This window comes from Mus caroli, unplaced genomic scaffold, assembly GCF_978045245.1.
Source record: "Mus caroli unplaced genomic scaffold, Mus_caroli_1 scaffold_1, whole genome shotgun sequence".
NCBI lineage: Eukaryota > Metazoa > Chordata > Mammalia > Rodentia > Muridae > Mus > Mus caroli.
In genome coordinates, this window is record NW_028227256.1 from 56,671,033 (window position 1) to 56,691,874 (window position 20,842).

The window sequence follows — 20,842 nt, forward strand, 5'->3', positions numbered from 1 at the left end:
CCTGAGGATTATATAGAATTTAACAATCTTTGAGCTATTTTAGTTAATTTTTGTTAATAACTTGAAACTAGGAGGTATCAACTTGATTGTTTTCAATGTGGTTATCCAGTTGCAACACTGTTTGTTAGAAAGGTTGGTTTTTTTTCCTTATTAAATTGTCTTGGCATTGCCTTATAAATAAGTTTATCAAACTGGAGATGGTGCTAAATGCCTCTTACTCAGTGCTTAGGAGGCCAAGGAATGACTATCACAAATTCAAGGCCTGCCTGGGGTACACAGTGAGACCTTGTCTCAAATTAGAAAATCTGTTAATTAATTTACTACTTATATCTGAATGGCCAACTTCTGTTCCACAGATGTGTGTATTTTTCTTCATGACAATACGACACTGTTCTTATTTGATGATTTGAAGTAGGATTTGAAATCAGGATAGAGAAATCATTTTTTTTAATCTTTTTGTCATATTTTTTTAGCTGTTCTAGGTGCTTTGAATATCAGTATAAAGTTTAAAAGCCAGTTACTAGTTGTTACAAAAAAGGCAACTACTGTTTGATAGGGTTTGCACTGAATAAGCAGGTAAGTTTGGGGAATTCTGCCACTCACAGCATTGTCCTGACACTCTGTACGAGTGAAATGTCTGCTGAGAGCTTTATTTTTTTCCAATAATGTTCTTAGCTTTCAGTGTATGAATCTTGCACTCACTACTATTTCTTTTGGAATGTGCACTGCTTGTGGGTAGAGATACAGTTGATTTTTATATGGTCATCTTATATCCTGGAACATTACTGAATGCATTTATTAGCTCTAATTTATTTTTAAAAGCGATTCCTTAGGAATTGTTATGTACAAGACCATGTCACCTGCAGTTAAGTGTCTTGCCTATTTGTTTTCAGATTTGGCCTCTTATGCCTTTGATTTTAGTTTTTGTAGACTTTTCTAATATAGTGTTCAGTAGAATTGAAGGAGCTAGTGTCTTTTCTTGTTCTTGTTTTCCCACCTTTGCATATGGCATTAGTTGTATTAGTTGTGGGTTTTTCATTGTTGCACTCTCTCAGACTTAGAAGTTACTTTCTGTTCCATAATTGATGAACATCTTAATCATCAGATTGTTGGATGATCTTTTTTTTTTTCTTCTTTCGAGACAGGGTTTCTCTGTGTAGCCCTGGCTGTCCTGAAACTCACTTTGTAGACTAGGCTGGCCTCGAACTCAGAAATCCGCCTGCCTCTGCTTCCCGAGTGCTGGGATTAAAGGCGTGCGCCACCACGCCCGGCGGTTGTACATTCTTGACATCAAATCAACATTGAGTAGTCTTTATATTATTCTACATAGAAAAAATAGTAATGCTAATCTTTTAGTATCTTCTCTTTTTATTTTCTCTTTTCTGTTCTGAACCAAACGGGACTTAGTCCCAACAAATTTATTTTTTGAAATTCAAAGCAGTATTTGAAGATATTTAAAATGTTTATTTTGTATTTCCCAAGATATGTTATTATGTAGGTAGGGCATATTTCTGTTATATTTTAAAAATTTACTTCTCTTTCAGGAGTATCTTATAAGAATGGCCATTCATGGGCTGAGGAAATGGATGGGTCATTTGGGTAAACTTCCTGTGTGGGCACGAGGACCTGAGTTCAAATCACCAGTAATCATGTAAAAGATGCTGTAACCCTAACACTAGGGGAACGCAGTCACAGGTGCATCCCTAAAGCTTGCCAGCCAGCCAGCCTAGGTGAAATGGCAAATTCCAGCTTTGGTGAGATGGATTCTGTGTTAGTAATGGAAGACACCTAATGTATACACACCTTTCAACACAGAATGATCATTCATTGTAGTGTGGGCGAAAACACTGAGCCATTCAAAGCCTTCCTATTTATATCACTAGGATACAAGCACTTTGAGGGAATAACACTATCTTACTCATACCACACTCCAGGTTTAGAATACTGATGCCACATGTCAGGCACTTAATAAACGTTTGACTCTTTAATGGCTGTTACTGTCAGTCCTAGGATAGAAAGCCTGTTAGAGGCATGGGATGGTCTTATCTGCCTGTTTGTTTAGTTGTTGCTCTGGATTAGAAAGAACAATGTTTCGGGTTTTTTGTTTGTTTGTTTTTTCTATTTGAGAGAGCTGAAATGAACTGACTTTTAGTCAAACTGAGTTGTGATTTGTGCATGTGTGTTAGTTAGCTTTTAGTTGTTTTAGGAATTTGTACAGAGAAAGTTAATAACAGGCCTGAGGCTGCTGTTCTTAGAAAGCCCTGCATTCCTAGTTGGCCATTGGCTAGCATATGTGACTTGTGTCTGGGGTGTTTTGGAGTGCTCCCACTGAGTGTGACCCTGCAGGTGTCCAGGAAGAGAAGTGAACCTGCACAGAGACAAGAATGGAAGGTTCAGATTGACCTCATCAACCTGGGTCAGATTTCTGAAGGTCTAATGCCAGGCGGTTCATTGTCAGAATATTTAAAACACAGTACAATTTGGGAAAAAGTTTCCGAGCAGTAATCATTCCCGTTCCAGGTTTCCAGGCAACAATCATTTTAATTCCAGGTGCACAATAAAGCTTAAGGTGTGATTACATAGAAACTTCTTTACCAAGTGCAGGACCATGGCTCAGGGATTAAGAGCACTTGTACTCTTGCAGAGGCCTCAGGTTCCGTTCCTGGCAGTTACATGATGGCTCACATCCACTTGTAACTCCAGATCAAAGGGATCCGAGGCTCTCTTCTGGCCTCCAAGGGTACCAGGCATATAGGGGAAAAAAATGTGCATATGCATAAAAAGTAAAAATAAATCTTTTAAGGAAAATATTTGTGGTGTTCAGATGATGACTCAGTTTGCAAAATGGTTGCCATGTCAGTGTGAGAAGTTGAGTTTGGATCCGAAGTACTCATATTAATAAAAAAAAGATAGCGTCATAATGCTTGTGCTGAAGAGGCACAGACAGGTGGCTTCCTGGATTCTGGCTAGCCTCATCTACTTGGTGAGCTCTAGGTTCTGAGACTCTTTTACAAAAAATAAAGTGGACAGTGACTGAAGAGGACATCCAACATCAACCTCTGGAGTACACACACACACACACGAGATAGGGAAAATATACTCTCTTTCCTTCATGTTTTTATAGCAGGACTATAACTGGAGTGCTACTCTGTCCTTAGGCATGTGTTCTGGGAAAAGGATATCCTTGCTTCAGTTATTCAGTTATTTGCCCCATGCCTGCAAGGTTTCTGTGCTGTTTATTTTAGATAGTTCATTTTGACACTTAGATAAACAGAAGCCAAGCACATAAGCATACCCAGAATTAGTCCCTGAACTACGTTCCAGGGCAGAGATAAGATGCTTAGACTTCTCCAGTACAGATAAATATATTACAACTACTAGAGGATAAGTGTTGTGAGACTTTTGGATTGTTTAGACATAGAATGGCAGTGAAGATTAAAAAAAAAAAAAAATGGATAACCCGGGTGTTATGTCTTGTGCCTGCCCTCCCTGCCTTCAGGGTTAGAGCAGGAATGTGATGCCAAGATCAATCAGCCTGGGCTATACAGTATGTTCCAGGCTAGCCTGGGCTTCAAAGGGTTGCTGTCTTTCAGGGAAATTCACTTGAAATTATTCATAGTGAATACAGCAGATGTTCAGGATAGTAGTCATTTTTCATGTCTATATTTTGTCTTACTAAGACAGCTTCATTTTATTTGCATTCTCTAAGCCAGAGCTCTTGTGCATTTTGTTCCCCAGTTTTCATCTGCCCACCGGTAAACTGTTAGCTATTACTGTAATGTTTTTGCCTCCTAAATCTTCTCAGTATATAAATTGGCTATTTCTGAATTCTAAAAAAGTTTCTAGAATTAATTTGAAAAATGTTTCTCTATAATTATGTATAACTTCTAGATTTTTAGATTTATGGATGCTAGACTTTGGAGACAAAAGAAAGTGTAGGCCCTTCTCAAAATGTTAGACCAAATAAGATGTCCTGTGGATAAACCCAAGATTGTTTTTGTCTTTGTTGAAATCCTTTTTTTTCCCTCCTTGTTTCAAGTCTTCCTCATTGATTGAGTAAACTCTGTTCTTTGACTTTCCTGAGTTGGTAGTTTTGTGGATGCATGCCTGTTCATTAAGCATCCTGCCAGTTAGCACCATGCAGCTCATTCCTACGTTTTCTGCTTTTGTCTACTTTTGATTAGTTGTCAAATTTACCTGTATTTTCATACAGTGACAAACATGTATTTCTATTTATATCTTTTAAGTAAACCAATAAAAACTCTATATCGTGAAAGATGCACCAGCATATAGAACCTTTGCATTTTAAATCTATGTTTGGATGTGTTGCCAATCTGGTCTTGAATTCTTGGGCTCAAGTCATCTGTTCTCAGCTTTCTGAGTAGATAGCTGGACTACAGACACCATCTGCCCGGTATGCCTGTAATTTTTAAAAATTGACTTTGTATTTGAGAATTAATTGAAATTAAACAAAGGTTAAAAAAAATTAGTGTTTAAATTTTTGGCACTAGAATGTCCATGCCATTAAGAAAAAAATTTAGGCCACAGGCCACACTTTTAATCCCAGCACTTGGGAGGCAGAGACAGGTAGATTTTTGAGTTCTGGTGGGCCACCCTGGTCTACAGAGTGAGTTCCAGGACAGCTAGGGCCATACAGAGAAACCCTTTCTTGAACCCTCCCCCCATCCCCCCCCCTCCAAATTAGTATGTGTTATTTTCTTTATCTGAAAAAAATTCCGTACTTTGTTTGTTTTTATTTTTTGTTTTTCAAGACAGGGTTTCTCTGTGTAGCCCTGGCTATCCTGGAACTCACTCTGTAGACCAGGCTGGCTTTGGACTCAGAAATCTGCCTGCTTCTGCCTCCAAAGTGTTGGGATTAAAGGCATGTGCCACCACTGCCAGGCAAGACCATACTTTTACAATTAATTTTAAAAATAGCATCCAAAGTGAGGAGTTTCATTATGGCATAGACATATATTTTCAAATTCTTTTTTTATTGAAAACATACCATTGAATATCAAAAAGTACAATAAAAGGGGCTGGAGAGGTGGCTCAGCAGTTAAGAGCACTGACTGCTCTTCCAGAGGTCCTGAGTTCAATTCCCAGCAACCACATGGTGGCTCACAAACCATCTGTAATGATATCTGATAACCTCTTCTGGTGTGTCTGAAGACAGCTACAGTGTACTCCTATACATTAAATAAATAAATAAATAAATCTTTTTAAGAAGTACAATTAAAAGAATATTATTTAGATACATGACATGTTTGTTCAATTTTAAAAAAACTGAAGAGAAATATGTATGCATTTATAGTTAATCCTTCCCAGGTTGGAGAAAGGAACAAAAATTAATCTTTACATTTGAAAATCAAGTGACCATAATCCTATAATCTATCTATCTATCTATTTATCTATCTAATCTAATCTAACACACACACACACACACAAAGACAATGTGATTTCAGAATGGAGAGCCAAGAAAATATCTAAGTTTTGAACAAGAAACAGAATTTCATTTGGTTGAGAATTAGAATTAACTACACTTAGCACTTGTAATCCTGAGTTTGAAACTAACTAGGGCTACATAGTAAAACCTTACCTCAAAGAGAAAAAAAAAAGGCTGAATTTAATTATCTGCCTAATGATAAAGAACAGAAGACCCACACCCCTTTTCATCTTCTTATTTATTACATAAACATATGCATATATGGATTAGTTATGAATATTTCATTTTTCCTATATCATTAAAAATCATTTACTATTTATGTGTGTGTGCATGCACGAGTAAGCATACATGCATGCGTGTATATGTTCACATGTACCATGGTGCATGTGTAGAAGTCAGAGGACAATTTACAGGAGTTAGTTCTCTTCTTTGATAGTGTGGGTTCCAGAGATCAAACTCAGGACTTTAGGCTTGGTGACAAGTATGTTTACATACTGACCCTTCTCATTGGCCCTTTTCCTGTATTTATCAAAGGTCAGAAGCCATAGCATAAATGTCTTCTCTTCCTTAGTCATGTGTGGATGGGATGGTATTTGGAGAGGATAGTTCTTTCACTGCAAAGCTATTTTGCATACTGTATTTACCACCTCTCATTTGGCATAAGTAGGGGTTGAATTTTGTCAGGAGATTTTTGTTTCCTTTTTTTTTCCTTTTTTCTTTTTAAATTGAAAGTATTAAAAGTCTTATATTTAAAAAATATTTAAGTTGCTTAAGCTTCCATAACTTAATAAGATAGATATTTGAAGGTTGATTCTAGCTTTGTGTGTTTGGGATAAATCCACCAATTACATATCATTTTGAAATTCTCAACTATAGAGTGGCCTTATAATTTTCTAGGATAAATAATTCTGTTTTCAAAAACTCCAGGGAGTTCTCTTTATGCATTGCGTCCCTTATAAAATGTTATATGTGAATTCTTCCTCCTCTTCCTTCTCCTTCTTTGAAGACAGGTGCTCACTATGTACCCTTGATTGGCCTAGAGCTTGCTATGTAGCTCAGGCTGACCTTGATCAGAGAGGTCTGCCTGCCTCTGCCTCCTCAAAGCTGTAATTAAAGCCATGTGCCACAGACATCTTTGTTATTTGCTGCAGTATATACCAGGCTCTGCCTTCTATCTTGCTGAAAGAGCCCTGGGATTGCAGGTGTGTGCTACTTCCAGAGTTACATGGTTTCTGGGCAAACATGACACCCATGCTTGCAGGACCAACACTACTCATTGAGTCAAGTTTTTCTTTTCTTTTACAATTTATTATTATTATTATTATTATTATTATTATTATTATTATTATTCTGAGACAGGTATCATACAGCCCAAATTGTCCTGAATTCTCTCTATAGACAAGTCTCCCCTAGAACTCAGAAATTCATCTGTGTCTTCCTCCACTGAATGCTAGGGTTAAAGGTGTGTGCCACCAGGTCTTAATTCACTTAATTTGATTATATTCAGTTTCATCTATTTTCCTATAAGTGACATAACTTTCTTCTTCTTGGCTGAAAAAAAAAATCTCTATGTTACTTCTAAAACCTTGTTCTTGTGAGTGTGCTTCAAAAAAACCTGATCTGTAAATATCCCTATGATGTGTTGACTTGGAATCCTTGGTATAAATGCTCAGGAGTGGAGTAGCTGGGCTGTACCATGTACTCCATCTGTTGTTGGATGCATGTATATTACAAACATCCATACTGATTTCCATAGTTACTAGATGACTTGCCTTCCTAGAAGCAGTATAAGGAGGGGTTCCCATCAGCTTTTGTTTTTTAAACTATACCCTTTGGATGAGATGCAATCTAAAAGTAGTTTTAATTTGCCTATCTCTAATAACTAGGAGGTTTAACATTTCTTTGACATTTCTTCATATATCTAAGAACTGTCGGATAGTATTTGCAAAGGGTCTTTTGACCTTTTCATTTTCTATTTGTATTCTAGCCCCTTTTCTTGACTCATTACTGTAGTTAAGATATCAAGCAATATAGTATATTGAGTAAGAATGGATAAGTGAGCTAGGTGTGGTGGCACTTGCCTTTAACTCCAGCGCTGGGAAGGCAGAAGAGGGTGGAGTTAAAGGTTATCTATCCACAACCATAGAGGGAGTTCCAGGCTAGGCAGGGATACACTCAGTGAGATCCTGTATCGGAAAGGAAAGGGGAAAGGGTGGGGGGTGTGGGGGAGAAGGGAAAAAGGGGGAAAAGGGGAAAAGTGGGAAAAAAAGGAAAGGAAAAAGGGAAAGAAGAAAGGAAGAAGAAGGTGGTCACTCAGGCCTGCAAGAAACCCTGTCTCGAAAAAAACCACAAAAAAAAAAAAAAAAAAAAAAGATGGCTCAATGGGTGTAGGTACTTGCCTCCAAGCTCGATGATCTGAGTTTGATCTCAGGTTCCACATGATCTCAAAATATTTTCTGACCTCCAAAACACATACACACACACACACACACACACACACACACCTCCCCCCTCTCAAGTTTAAAAAAAAATTAAAAATAGTGAATGTCCTTATCTTGTTTTGATTTTAGTGGAGATGCTTTTGAGTTTTTACTAGTTAGTATAATTAATGTTGGCTATAGATTTGTCATATGTATCTTTTAGGAGTTATATTTTTTGTATCTCTAGTCTTTTCAGGGCTTTTGTGAAGGGATGTTGGTATAGTCTAAACTCTTTTATATCAGTTGAGATGCAATTATGATTTTTCTGCTTGAGGCTATTGATTGTTATTTACATTGACTTACATATGAACCATCCTTTCCTCTCTGCTATGAAGCCAACTTGATCATGGTGAATGATTTTTTTTTTCTGGTGTGTTTTTCAATTCTGTTTGTAGATATTTTATTGAAAATGTTTGATCTAAGCTTAGCAGGGAAATTGGTCAGTAATTTTATTCCTTTTTGTTTTTGCTTTTAAATAAAAAGAGTTTGGTAATGTCTTTCCATTTCTTTTCTGTGGAGTAGTTTGAGAAGCCTTAGAAGTCATTGCTATGGACTTATTAATTTTTGGAGGAGTCTTGTTGCCTTGATTTTTCACATTTCTTGTGTTTTTGCGTTAGGACTTCAACATCTGGGGTTAAGTCATTGATTGGTTGGGATGTTTTCTTTGTTTTTACCTTCTTTCAGTGTAACTGCTTGCAGTGTTCAGGAGGGAACGGGATCGTGTTTAGTTGAGTGTCATTTTCCTGTGCTGGACTAGCATTGAGCTTCAGTCCCTGCACTCCCCTGAGAGTTGAGAGTAGAATACTGTCCACGAAAACAATGAGTTCTCATTTATTCTAGTTCTACTTCCATTGCATTTCTTCTCAGGTTCCCAGATGCCTTAGAACTCTTGTCTGAGCTACAAATTGATTTTCCTTTTCTTGGCTTTTAGCAGTCTCTGGTAACACGGACTTCCCTTCTTTAGTGTACTGATCTCTCATGAAAGATATGAAGGACTGATATGGAGTCTACATTCTCATTTTGTACAGAACCCTTATTCCTGATGTCCCTTCTTCTTAAAATGTTTATCTGAAGGGAACAGTTGTGCCACCATGCCAGTAGCTCTGACTTCTAGCTTATATTTTTGAATTGCTAGGGATATATATATATATATATGTGTGTGTGTGTGTGTATGTGTGTGTGTATGTATGTATGTGTGTGTGTATATATATATATATATTTCTTTAGTTGGTATTAGTGAGTATTTTCTAGAATATTTAAAAGTAATTAAAAATATATGCATCAAGCCACATACATTTTCATTGATTACTATCTGGTTTGGTTTGTCCAAATAAACTATATTACAAAAATTTGATAGCTGTAATTCTATATGCCTACTTGTGAACATTCTGTTTTCTTGGCTTTGTACTTTGTACAGTGTGGCAGGTCTGTTTATATATGCTGGGTGGACAGAGGCATCAAGCCTGTCACGGCTTTTCTAGACTTCTTTGTTATGTTCAGAACCATTAATTTAATAAGTAATATGCATTGCTGAAGTGCTCCTGGATTATACTATTCCAGTTCTATACACGTCAAACAAAGAACTGATTCAGAAGGTCATGAGAGAGTATTGGCTATGTTTAGTGATGATCTTTGCTACTCAAAGATATTAGGAAAGCAAATTTTAAAAAACTAAATAAAGATCAGATGTTGCTTTTTGATAACCTTTTACTTCTTTGGTATTTTCACAATTTTGGTTAGTGTTTTTTAATCGGGTCACATGGCAAATGCTAAAAATCAGCTAAATTACATAATATATATGAAGAAAGACAGGTTGGCATTAAACTAAGGAACAACTAGGTTCCTTGAGGAGCTATTGAACATTTCATCTGGTTATTTTATTTTATTTTATTTCGGTTTTTTTGAGACAGGGTTTCTCTGTGTAGCCCTGGCTGTCCTGGAGCTCACTCTGTAGACCAGGCTGGCCTTGAACTCAGAAATCCACCTGCCTCTGCCTCCCAAGTGCTAGGATTAAAGGTATGTGCCACCATTGCCTGGCCATATTTTCTTTTCTTTTCTTTTTTTTTTTTTTTTTAAGGCAGGGTCTCTCTATGTAGCTCTGGCTGGCCCAGAACTAGCTGTGTAGACCAGGCTGGTTTGTAACTCAGAGAGATTTACTTGCTTCTACCTCCCAAGTGTTAGGTTAAAGGAGTGCAACACCATGCCTGGCCTATGTGGTGGTTTTAAAGCTAGTTTAGAACAAGGTATTTCTCTCTCTTCTTTTCTTTCCTTTTCTGTTTTCTTTTGAGATAGGGTTTTACCTTGTAGCTCTGCTGTTCTGGAAGTTACTGTGTAGAGCAGGCTGGTCTGTAATTTACTCCCAGCCTCTGCCTCCCGTCCCACGCCCCTGCCCGGATGGATTAAATGTATATACCACCATGCTCTTTTGAAGATGGTTTTCTTTTCCTTTTTCTTTTTTCTTTTTGGAAGAAGTCAGTGCTTTTTTTTTTTTTTTTTTTAAGTTTTATTTATTATTATGTGTAAGTACACTGTAGCTGTGTTCAGACACACCAGAAGAGGGAGTCAGATCTTATTATGGATGGTTGTGAGCCATCATGTGGTTGCTGCGATTTTAACTCAGGACCTTTGGAAGAGCAGTCAGTGCTCGTAACCGCTGAGCCATCTCTCCAGCCCGTTCTTTTTTTTTTTTTTTTTTTTTTTTAGGTATTTTCCTCATTTACATTTCCAATGCTATCCCAAAAGTCCCCCATACCCTCCCCTCCAGCCCCCTACCCACCCATTCCCACTTCTTGGCCCTGGCGTTCCCCTGTACTGGGGCATATAAAGTTTGCATGACCAATGGGCCTCTCTTTCCATTGATGGCCGACTAGGCCATCTTTTGATACATATGCAGCTAGAGTCAAGAGCTCTGGGGTACTGGTTAGTTCATAATGTTGTTCCCCCTATAGGGTTGCAGTTCCCTTTAGTTCCTTGGGTACTTTCCCTAGCTCCTCCATTGGGGGCCCTGTGTTCCATCCAATAGCTGCCGTTCTTTTTTTTTTTTTTTTTTTGAATAGCAAAAATATTTAATGGTGGAAAGAGTGATAAGAAGAATATGTGTAAAGGAAGTCTGTCATCAGGGAATATATTTTCTTTAATTTCTTATTATTTGGATATAAAAATTAATGTCCAAAAGTGCTGGAAGGTGTGGATAAAGAGATGGTTCAGTAGTTAAAAGTAAGTGTACTGCTCTTCCAGGGGATCTAAATTCAGTTCACAGCAACCATGTCAGGCAGCTCACAGTCACCTTAACTCCAGCTACAGGAACGTCTAATGCCTCTGTCCTATGTGAGCACCTCAACTCATGTACACATACCTACACACACACACACACACACACACACACACACAGGCTTAAAAAAATAAAGCTTGAAACAGAAAATTATTGGGTAAGCATAAAATTAAAAATGTATTCAATAATTAAATTTGAAGGATTTAGCAGGAAAATTTATAATCTTACTCAAATTAGATTATCATATATTATTAAGTAAAATCTTAAAGATTATTATAATCAATGGTATTATCAAAGAAATATCAATTTATCATTGTGTTCTTTGTTCTTTTGCTCAGCTTCCCAGAATCAAGAACGGCTGTGTGCTTTTAAAGATCCATATCAACAAGACCTTGGGATAGGTGAGAGTCGAATCTCTCATGAAAATGGGACAATATTATGTTCCAAAGGGAGCACGTGTTATGGTCTGTGGGAGAAATCAAAAGGGGACATCAATCTTGTGAAACAAGGCAAGTCATTTTTCTCTAAAATTATTTACCTTCTTATTTTATGTGTATTGGTGTTTTGCCTGATGTATCTCTGTGTGAGAGAATCAGATCTTGGGAGTTATAGACAGTTGTGTGCTATCATCTGGGTGCTGGGATTTGAACCTGGACCCTCAGGAAGAACAGTGGGTGCTCTTAACAGCTGAGCCATCTTTTCAGTCCCTAAGTAATACTGTTTTCCCCCTTACAATTGCTTAGTGTTTTTATTTTTTTCTTTTGGGTGTTGAGAATCAGACCCAGACTATGATGCTCAGGGCAGGATCTCTGCCACAGGGCTGTCTTCAGCATTGTTTTATATAGTTGGAGCTTATCTAGAAATGACGTGTAGGTAGATTAAAGCCCTACCCAGAAAAGTAGTAAATAAGAAGATAAACACATAAATATATCTATGTATTTACCCACAAGCTCCAAATTCATAAAAGAAAGTTTACTTTTAGTGTAGTTTGTTTGTTTGTTTGCTTGCTTGCTTGCCTGCCTGCTTTCTTGGCTAAAATAGGGCCTCACTGTGTAGACCAGCCTGGCCTGGAACTCACAGAGATCTGCCAACTTTTGCTTCCCAAGTGCTGAGACTAAAGTTATGCTCCACCATGCCTGGGCTTTTAGTGTCTTTTAATAACATCTTTCTCTTTACAAGTTAAAGTTTGTGAATGAAGTTTGGAAAAGACCAAAAGACTATTCAGAAAAGTCAAGGTCTACAACTCAGTTCTCTTAAAAATATATTATTTTTAATATGTATTTGTTCCCTTTAGGTATATTTTCTATATACTTTAATATTTATATGAATACCAGTCTTCTTTTAAAATTAGGGTAATGTTACATAAAAATGTTCTCCTCTTTTCCCTCCATGTTATTGTAAGTGCTCTCTGAAAACTTGTGTGCCTCAGCACGTGTTCCCCTGGGCATATGCATCCCAGTTTACTTACATGCTTTGAACACCATGCTGTTATCAGGCGTTCACTGAAATGCATTGTCTGGCAATGAAAAACTCCAAACATAAAAAAGTTGTGTCTGATTGCTTTTTATTTTTATTTATTCTTTTTTTAAAATAGATTCTTTAATGTAGAATTAATAGATCATAAAAAATGTATGGTTATTTTAAAGGCTCTACATTAAAATTGCTAAGTTTTTCCAAAATTACCATCATACAGATATTGATTACAGAGCTGCATGAGAGTGAATGTCACTCAGTCTTTGTTATGATTGCATTATTATCTTAAAGTTGAGGACAACATAAATCTAAAATAGTTGGACTTTGCTGTTTCTTCAGTAATTCTTATATTATGGTGCAGTTAAGCATAATTGTTTTTGTTGGTTGCTTTTCGCTGTGAAATGTCTGTGGTATCCTTTACCGTTTTCATTTAGGTTTCTTTATGACTACATTAGTTTTATATGACTGCAGATATTTCATAATTAGTTGTTTTACTTACCGTATTGCTTCCTAACTAACTTTAATATCGATCTGTAGGATGTTGGTCTCACATCGGTGATCCCCAAGAGTGCCACTATGAAGAGTGTGTAGTAACTACCACCCCACCCTCAATTCAGAACGGAACATACCGCTTTTGCTGCTGTAGTACAGATTTATGTAATGTCAACTTTACTGAGAACTTTCCACCCCCTGACACAACACCACTCAGTAAGTATTTACAGCAATTTCTTTATAATTCCTTGTTCTAGAAGTTTTAACATTCAAGGTTAGTAAATTTTCTCTAAAATCTTCAAAGTAAGATACCACCACCAGCAAACCATTGGTATATTTATTATTAACGAAATCTGAATCAAGATACAGTTTCCCTTTGTCTGGCATGATGGTGTGCGGTTGTAATCTCAGAACTCCAGAGGCTGAGGCAGAAGGATTGTAAACTCAAGACAGCCTGAGCTACCTGGTGAGTTCTTACCAGTCTGGACTACATAAAAGCACCATACCTCAGCAAACAAACAGAAAAATCTAAAGCCCACTTAAGGAAGGGGATTTGGTGATATCAGATGGGCATGATGGCACATGCCTTTAATCCTGACACTTGGGAGGTAGATGGATCTCTGTGAGTTTGAGGCCAATCTGGTTTGCATAGCAAGTTCTAGGCCAACCAGGGCTACACAGTGAGACCCTGTCTGAAAAACAAAGTAAAACAATAATAACAAAAGGAGAGAGGAGAGAGATGGGGGTTAGGAGGTAGGGGGTGGGGAGACTATAGCTGTAGTTTGGTCTGTGACTGAAGTCCTATTCATTCTGGAGGCCAATGAAGGAGGGTCACTTGAGGTCATGTATTCAAGTCTAGTGTGGGAAAAATAGAGAAATTCTAACTCAAGAAACAGACAGCAGCCCGCATGATAACACAGGCCTTTAATCCAGCACTTGGAGGCAGAGGCAGATGAATTATATGACTTTGAGGCCAGCTTGGGTTACATAGCAAGTTCTAGGCCAGCCAGAGCTCCATGGTGAGGCCTTGTCTCAAATGAAAAATCAAAATCCAAAGTAAGAACAAAAACCAACCAAATCAAACCAAACCAAAACAAAAAACCAGCCAAACAAAATGAACATCAACAACAAAATCCTTCATAGTAGATATACATGTAACTGTTGACCATGTAATTGAAACTTGGAATACATGTTATTGATGTAGACTTAGGAATTTAAACATATCCACAAATGCATTGCACATATTATATGCATATGTATGTACTCATATAAAATGTATGTGCAATTAAATATAAATTTAAAAATTTAAACATACATGCTGTGGTGGCTTGAATGAGGGTGACCCCTATAGGTTTATATGTTGCTGCTTGGTCTCCAGTTGGTAGAACTGTATGGGAAGGACTAGAATGTGTGACCCTGTTGGAGGAAGTGTGTCACTGGGAGTGAGTTTTGAGGTTTCAAAAGCCCACACCATTAACTGTTAGCTTGCTTTCTTTGCCTCGTGCTTGTGGATCAGATATAAGCTCTCAGCTCCTGCTATAACACTATGCCCTCCTGCCCCTATGCTACCTACCATGATGGTCCCCAATGGGCTCTTTCTTTTACAAGCTGCCTTGGTCATGGTTTCTTTTCACAGTGATAGAAAAGTAACAAAGGTAGAAACTGGTACCAGGGAGTGGCACATTGCTGTGACAGGCTTGTAAATGCTACTTTTTGAAGAAATGTATGAGACTTTGCATTAGGAAAGCAGTTAATGCTGGAAGCATGGCCATACTAGTATGAGCTTGGAAGACAGTATTGCTGAGAGTACTATGGGCTATGGAGGACCAACTCAACAGGTTCCAAAGAGGAACAATATTAGCAACTAGGCTAGAGTCTGTTTTTGTTATATTTTGGCAAAGAATATAGTTGCTTTTTGTTTTTGTCCTAAGAATCTGTTTGAGGCTTTCTTGTGTGGGTCTCAGGCATAATGAGAAGGCACTCTACTCTAAGCTGTATCCTTATCTGTCTTAGTTAGGATTTCCATTGCTGTATAGAGACACCATGACAAGGCAACTCTTACAAAGGACAACACTGGGCAGAGCTTCAAAGTCTACCCCCACAGTGACACACTTCCTCCAACAAGGCCACACCTCCTAATAGTGCCAATTCCTATGGGCCAAGCATATTCAAATCACCACCCCACCCCACATAAACATTTCTTATTTCTTTAAAAAATGAAAAAAAAAAAAAAGGCTGAAGCATTCCAGTAACAATAAGCATGCATTGTGCCCAGATCTTAGTCTGTAATAGTGTTCTCTGCTAAAAGAAACTATTTCTCTTTGAGAAAATATTTATTCCAGAACAAGAGCAAAGTAAGCCCAAGGCTGAAATACTTTATGCTAGAAAGTAAAAATTACCAACAAATGTTGGAGACTCACCTTAAAGATGCAGGAGCCATGCACCTTGTTCCCTGTGGCATTGGGTGAGCTAGCTGGGGAAGAGCTGGAAAGCTTGCCCTCATGGTGCAAGTGTGGGAGAGCTGTTGGGCTGACTAGCTTAGCTACCACCCAGGCCTAGGTCCAGGGCTTTGCGTGGGCCCACCCCAACATCTACCCTGTCTGTGAGCTGCTGGAGCATGAAGGGGCCTGTCCTACAGACCTCCTTGACTCCTGGCAACAACAGGATGTCTAAGAGGAGTCCTGGTGGGATCCAGTATTGATAGTGTAGCAGAAGCCGACCTTGACCAGACTAGTAACTCTTTGAGGTGAGCATTTGCAAGTAAATCTGTGTGGACAAAGGCTTATTGTGGGACACACTGTGACATAGTGCAGCTTCTACAACAATATTTTGTTTTGTTTTGTTTTGCTGGGAGGTTGCAAGGGCTGAAGGCATATACAGAGGGACAGGGAGATGAGTGGGATTGGGTGCATGATGTGACATTCACAGAGAACCAATAAAAAGTTTAAAAAAAGGATGCAGGAGCCAGCTCTGTAGAACCCTTTCATGGGCTCAAATTGGGGAAGTTTGAATTCAAGAAGAGCTGAGTACAATAATGAATTACAACCATTTGAAGGAAATGAAGCTCACGAGTAAATGTCAAGTGCTAACTGAAAATACAGGAGTGTTGGGATTGGTCAGTCATCATTCAGCTTCCATCATGTAGGTTAGAAAGGAAGTATCAAAGAGGACCATACATTTGAGAGCAAGTTTAATGAGGAGCCAGAATATTTGTATGGTTTTAAAATGTCTCCAATTTAATTGTGAAGGAAAAATTAGTAATTGGGATATGGGGCCTAGCTCAGTGGGATAGATTGTTTGCCTAGGTTTCACAGATCCCTAGGTTCAATCCCTTGGGTTATAATAAGGAGGAAGAGGAGGGGAGGGAAGACTGGAGAAACTAATTCAAGGTGGATATTCTAGTCATTGTTCTATTACAATTCTTACAAAAGAAAGCTTTAATTTGGGACTTGCTTACAGTTTCAGAGGTTTAGTCAATTATCATCATGGCAGGGAGCATGACATAGAAGAAGAAGCTGAGAGCTGCATCTTACTCGTCCTAATTGACAAGCAGCAGGGGAGGCAGACTGGGCTGGTGTGGGCTTTTGAAACCTCAAAACCCATCCCCTGTGATACACTTTCTTCAACCAGGCCACAGTTATATGTGCTTGTGGGGGCACCATTCTTAATCAAACCACCACAGTGGGTGTGGTGGAAGATGTCTGTAATTCCACCACTAGGGAAGTTAAGGATGGATGGAGAATCAGAATTTAGCCAGTTTGAGGTTAATTTGGCCCACATAAGATCCTGTTTCAGCCAGGTGGTGGTGACTTGGTGGTGGTGACTCTGACAGGAGGGGCACACCTTTAATCCCAACACAAGGGAGACAGGCAGATCTCTAAGGTTGAGGGCAGCCTTGTCTTTATAGTGAGTTCCAGGACAGCTAGGGCTGTTACACAGAAAAACCCAGTCTCAAAAAAACCATAAACAAACAAACAAACTAAATAAGTAGTGATTATAAGTGGGGAAATTGGAAAATACCTTGATCAAGTCATCAAAATTACTATATTAATGAATGTCAAATAAACATTGTGATACAAAGAAATGGATGCAGGATCACTATATTATAGTACTGTCTTAGTCAGGGTTTCTATTCCTGCACAAAACATCATCACCAAGAAGTAAGTTGGGGAGGAAAGGGTTTGTTTATTCAGCTTATACTTTCACACTGCTGTTCATCACCAAAGGAATTCAGGACTAGAACTCAAGCAGGTAAGGAAGCAGGTGCTGATGCAGAGGGGACGGAGGGGTGTTACTTACTGGCTTGCTTCCCCTGGCTTGTTCAACTTGCTTTCTTACAGAACCCAGGACTACCAGCCTAGGGATAGCATCACCCACAATGGGCCTTCCCCCTTGATCACTAATTGAGAAAATGCCTTACAGCTGGATCTCCTGGAGGCATTTCCTCAAGGGAGGCTCCTTACTCTGTGATGACTGCAGTTTGTGCCAAGTTGACACAAAACCAGCCAGTACAAGTACTATATATAGTTCAGCCATGAATTCATAACTGAATGCAGTCATGATAAAATATCTGACAAACTTCAAATTAGGAGCACTCTTGTTACAAAAGGGGTTGGGGGATTATTTGTTTTTAATTTTTAGATTTATTTTTCTTTTTGTGTGAGTGTTTTGCATATACGTATGCATGGGCACCAAATGCATACCTGGAGTCTAAAGAGGTCGGAAGAACTGCAGTTATGGATGGTTGCAAGCCACCATGTAGGTGCTAAGAACTGAACCCAAACCATCTTCAAGAGCAGCAAATGTTCTAACTACGGAGCCAACTTTCTAGACTTGGGAGGGGTGTATTTATAAAAGTTAGTGCCCTGTAAGACAAGGAGAAACTGGAAAAGAGCTCCACAAGCACAACCACATCTATATGCATCCCACCCACACACAGACAAGCACACATATATAACACACAAAAGCAAAAAAATGTAAACATTTTGTTATTGTTATATTACATTTACGTGTGTGTGTGTGTGTGTGTGTGTGTGTGTAAGAATGTGCATGTACGTGCAGATGTCATGGCAGGCCAGAAGAAGGAATTGGTGGAGTTACAGGTAAGCCATTTCTTGTGGGTGTCACAATCCAAACTTGGGTTCTCTGCAAGAGCATTAGGTATTACCCAGAGAACCATCTCTTCAGCCCCATAAAACATCTAAGTGTTAAAAGAACTTTTTAACTAAGCATTATTTGAACTGCTATAATAGACTGCCCTAATAATAAATAACGGAAATGTTCCATTCCCAGGTCTCATCAAAAAGTTAATCATGTTGGCATGGGCTTGCAGTGTCAGCTCTGGGGAGACAGACAGGGAGAGAGTGAGGCTCACTGTCCAGCCAGCGTAGCTAAATAAGAAAGCCCCAGGTTCTCTTGAGAGACCTTGTCTCAGAAAACAAGGTAGACAGTGCCTGAGGAAGAATGACACCAAGCTGTCAGCTGGCCTCCATACACACAAAGTGCACGCACAGCTGTATGTACACAGGTACCTCTGTGTGTGCATGCACGTAAGCACACGCTTAACGTATAGTGTGCTGAAGGCTAACATGAGTCAAGTAAATAAATGGATGTTTAATATTGTCTCAATGGTAAACTTTGCTGCTAACAAAATTGTGCTTAAATAGTAGCCCGAGTATCTAAAATTAAGAAAAAATATAAGGAAAATGTCTATTGCATATAAAATATTACATAACTACTGAAGCATACGGCTGTAAAACCAGGGAGAGTGGTGCAAACTGGGATCCCAGCACTTGGAGACGTGGATGTGAAGATTCAAAGTTCAGGATCAGTCTCAGCTATTTAGTAAATTCATGACCACCCTGGGTTATATTTGCTCCTGTTTCAAAAAAACTACTAAGTAAATAAATAAACATATCAATAAATATTATGAAAATACATAATGATGTTGAAAATATTTATATTGTGTTAAACAAAAATTCTGGGGGTCTGGAGAGATGGCACAGTGGTTAAGAGCACTGGCTATTCTTGCAGAAGATCCAAATTTGATTCCCAGTACCCTCATGGGTACCTTGTAACTAACTGTCTGTAACTCCAGTTCCAGAGGACCTCATGCCCTTTTCTGGCTTCCATGGGTACCAGTCATGCAAGTAGTACACAGACATATGTTCAGGCAAATAACCTAGACTAATAAGAAAGAATAAAATCTGGGAGTGTAATAATTGCATCTTACTAATATAATATTACTAAAATTTGAGAGATTACAAAGATACTGTTTCCCCACACCCTCCTGTTTCTCTTGCGGAACACTATTTTAGTCCAGTCTGGCCTCTAACTCCCTATGTATCCAGACTGGCTACAAACTTGAAATCTTCCTGTTTTTACTTCTCAAGCCTTGCAATTACAGGTGTGCAGGACTATAGCAGACTTGTTTCTTTTTTAAAAAGTGCTGGAGAGATGTAGAAGACCCAGCTTAGAGTCCTAGCACTCGCATAGTGGCTCACAACAATCTATAATTTCAGCCCCAGACAATCTGATGCCATTTTCTGACATCTGCAGACACTAGTTACATGTATTGTACACAGACATACATGCAGAAAAATATGCATATACATAAAATTTAAAAATTAAATTAAAAATATTTGAAATGGTTAAGTTTATGCCCCTTTTGTACACATGTGGTACATAGGCATTTATGCAGGCAAAACCCCCAATACACATAAAATAATAAAATTACATTTTTTCCAGCTATAAAATGGAGAGGTATGTCTATTGAAAGCTGGTTGCTACTTTCTGCTAAAAAGACAAAGACGGCATAGTTAAAAGGGAGTGTAGATCACAACAAAAATGATGGGCCCCTCATTTATATTTGTGATTGTTAAGTAAAAACACTACCCTTAGTTTCTTGTCTCCCCACCTAAAAAGTGAAGCATCAGAATACTTTAGGCACTTGATTATAATTTTTAAGGTAATGATAGGATCCAGAAAATTTACTTTCCCTAATTAGAAGCCATTATATGATCACATGTGCAAACATATATCCTTGAAAAGTGTACTTTTAGCCTTTTTTAGATTTTGTAGAAATGTGTCATGTCTACATAGTAAGGCTACCTTCTAAGTAATAGCAGAAAGTAATTCCTGTTCTTTGTTAATTCTGATCATTTGCCTATAGATTCTTTTAGCTGAACAACTTATTTCATTTTAAAAAACACTGAACAGTTATATGTGTGTAAGTGTTTTGGTTTCTTATGTGTATGTGCACCATGTGCATGCTTGGTGTGTGCAGAAGCCAGAAGAGGGCATTGTATCCTCTAGAAATAGAGTTACAGATGGTTGCGATCCACCAAGTGGGTCTTCTGGAGTAGCCATCTCCTTAGTCCCAAAGATAGATTTTACATTCATTTATGTGTATGTGTGTACCTGTGTGAGTGTCTGTTACATGTATGCAATCTCACCCAGAGACAAAAAAAGGTTTCAGATTCCTGGAATTGGAGTTACAAGTGGTTATGAACCACCTGATGTGCGTCCTGGGAACTGAACTCAGGCCTTTCGGAAGAGCAGCAAGTTCCTTTTTTTTTTTTTTTTAAAGATTTATTTATTTATTATATGTAAGTACACTGTAGCTGTCTTCAGACACTGCAGAAGAGGGCATCAGATCTCGTTACAGATGGTTGTGAGCCA

General features: G+C 38.3%; 1 protein-coding gene across 2 annotated transcripts in view; it reads left to right on the forward strand.

The window, feature by feature from the left end:
• Positions 1-20,842, forward strand: part of Bmpr2 (bone morphogenetic protein receptor type 2) — a 113,285-nt gene that overhangs the window by 36,595 nt on the left and 55,848 nt on the right. For both annotated transcript variants that reach the window (XM_021157992.3, XM_021157988.3), the window contains exons 2-3: positions 11,536-11,706; positions 13,208-13,378. In XM_021157992.3, coding sequence (XP_021013651.1) covers positions 11,536-11,706; positions 13,208-13,378 — 342 coding nt within the window. The remainder of the gene's footprint in view (positions 1-11,535; positions 11,707-13,207; positions 13,379-20,842) is intronic.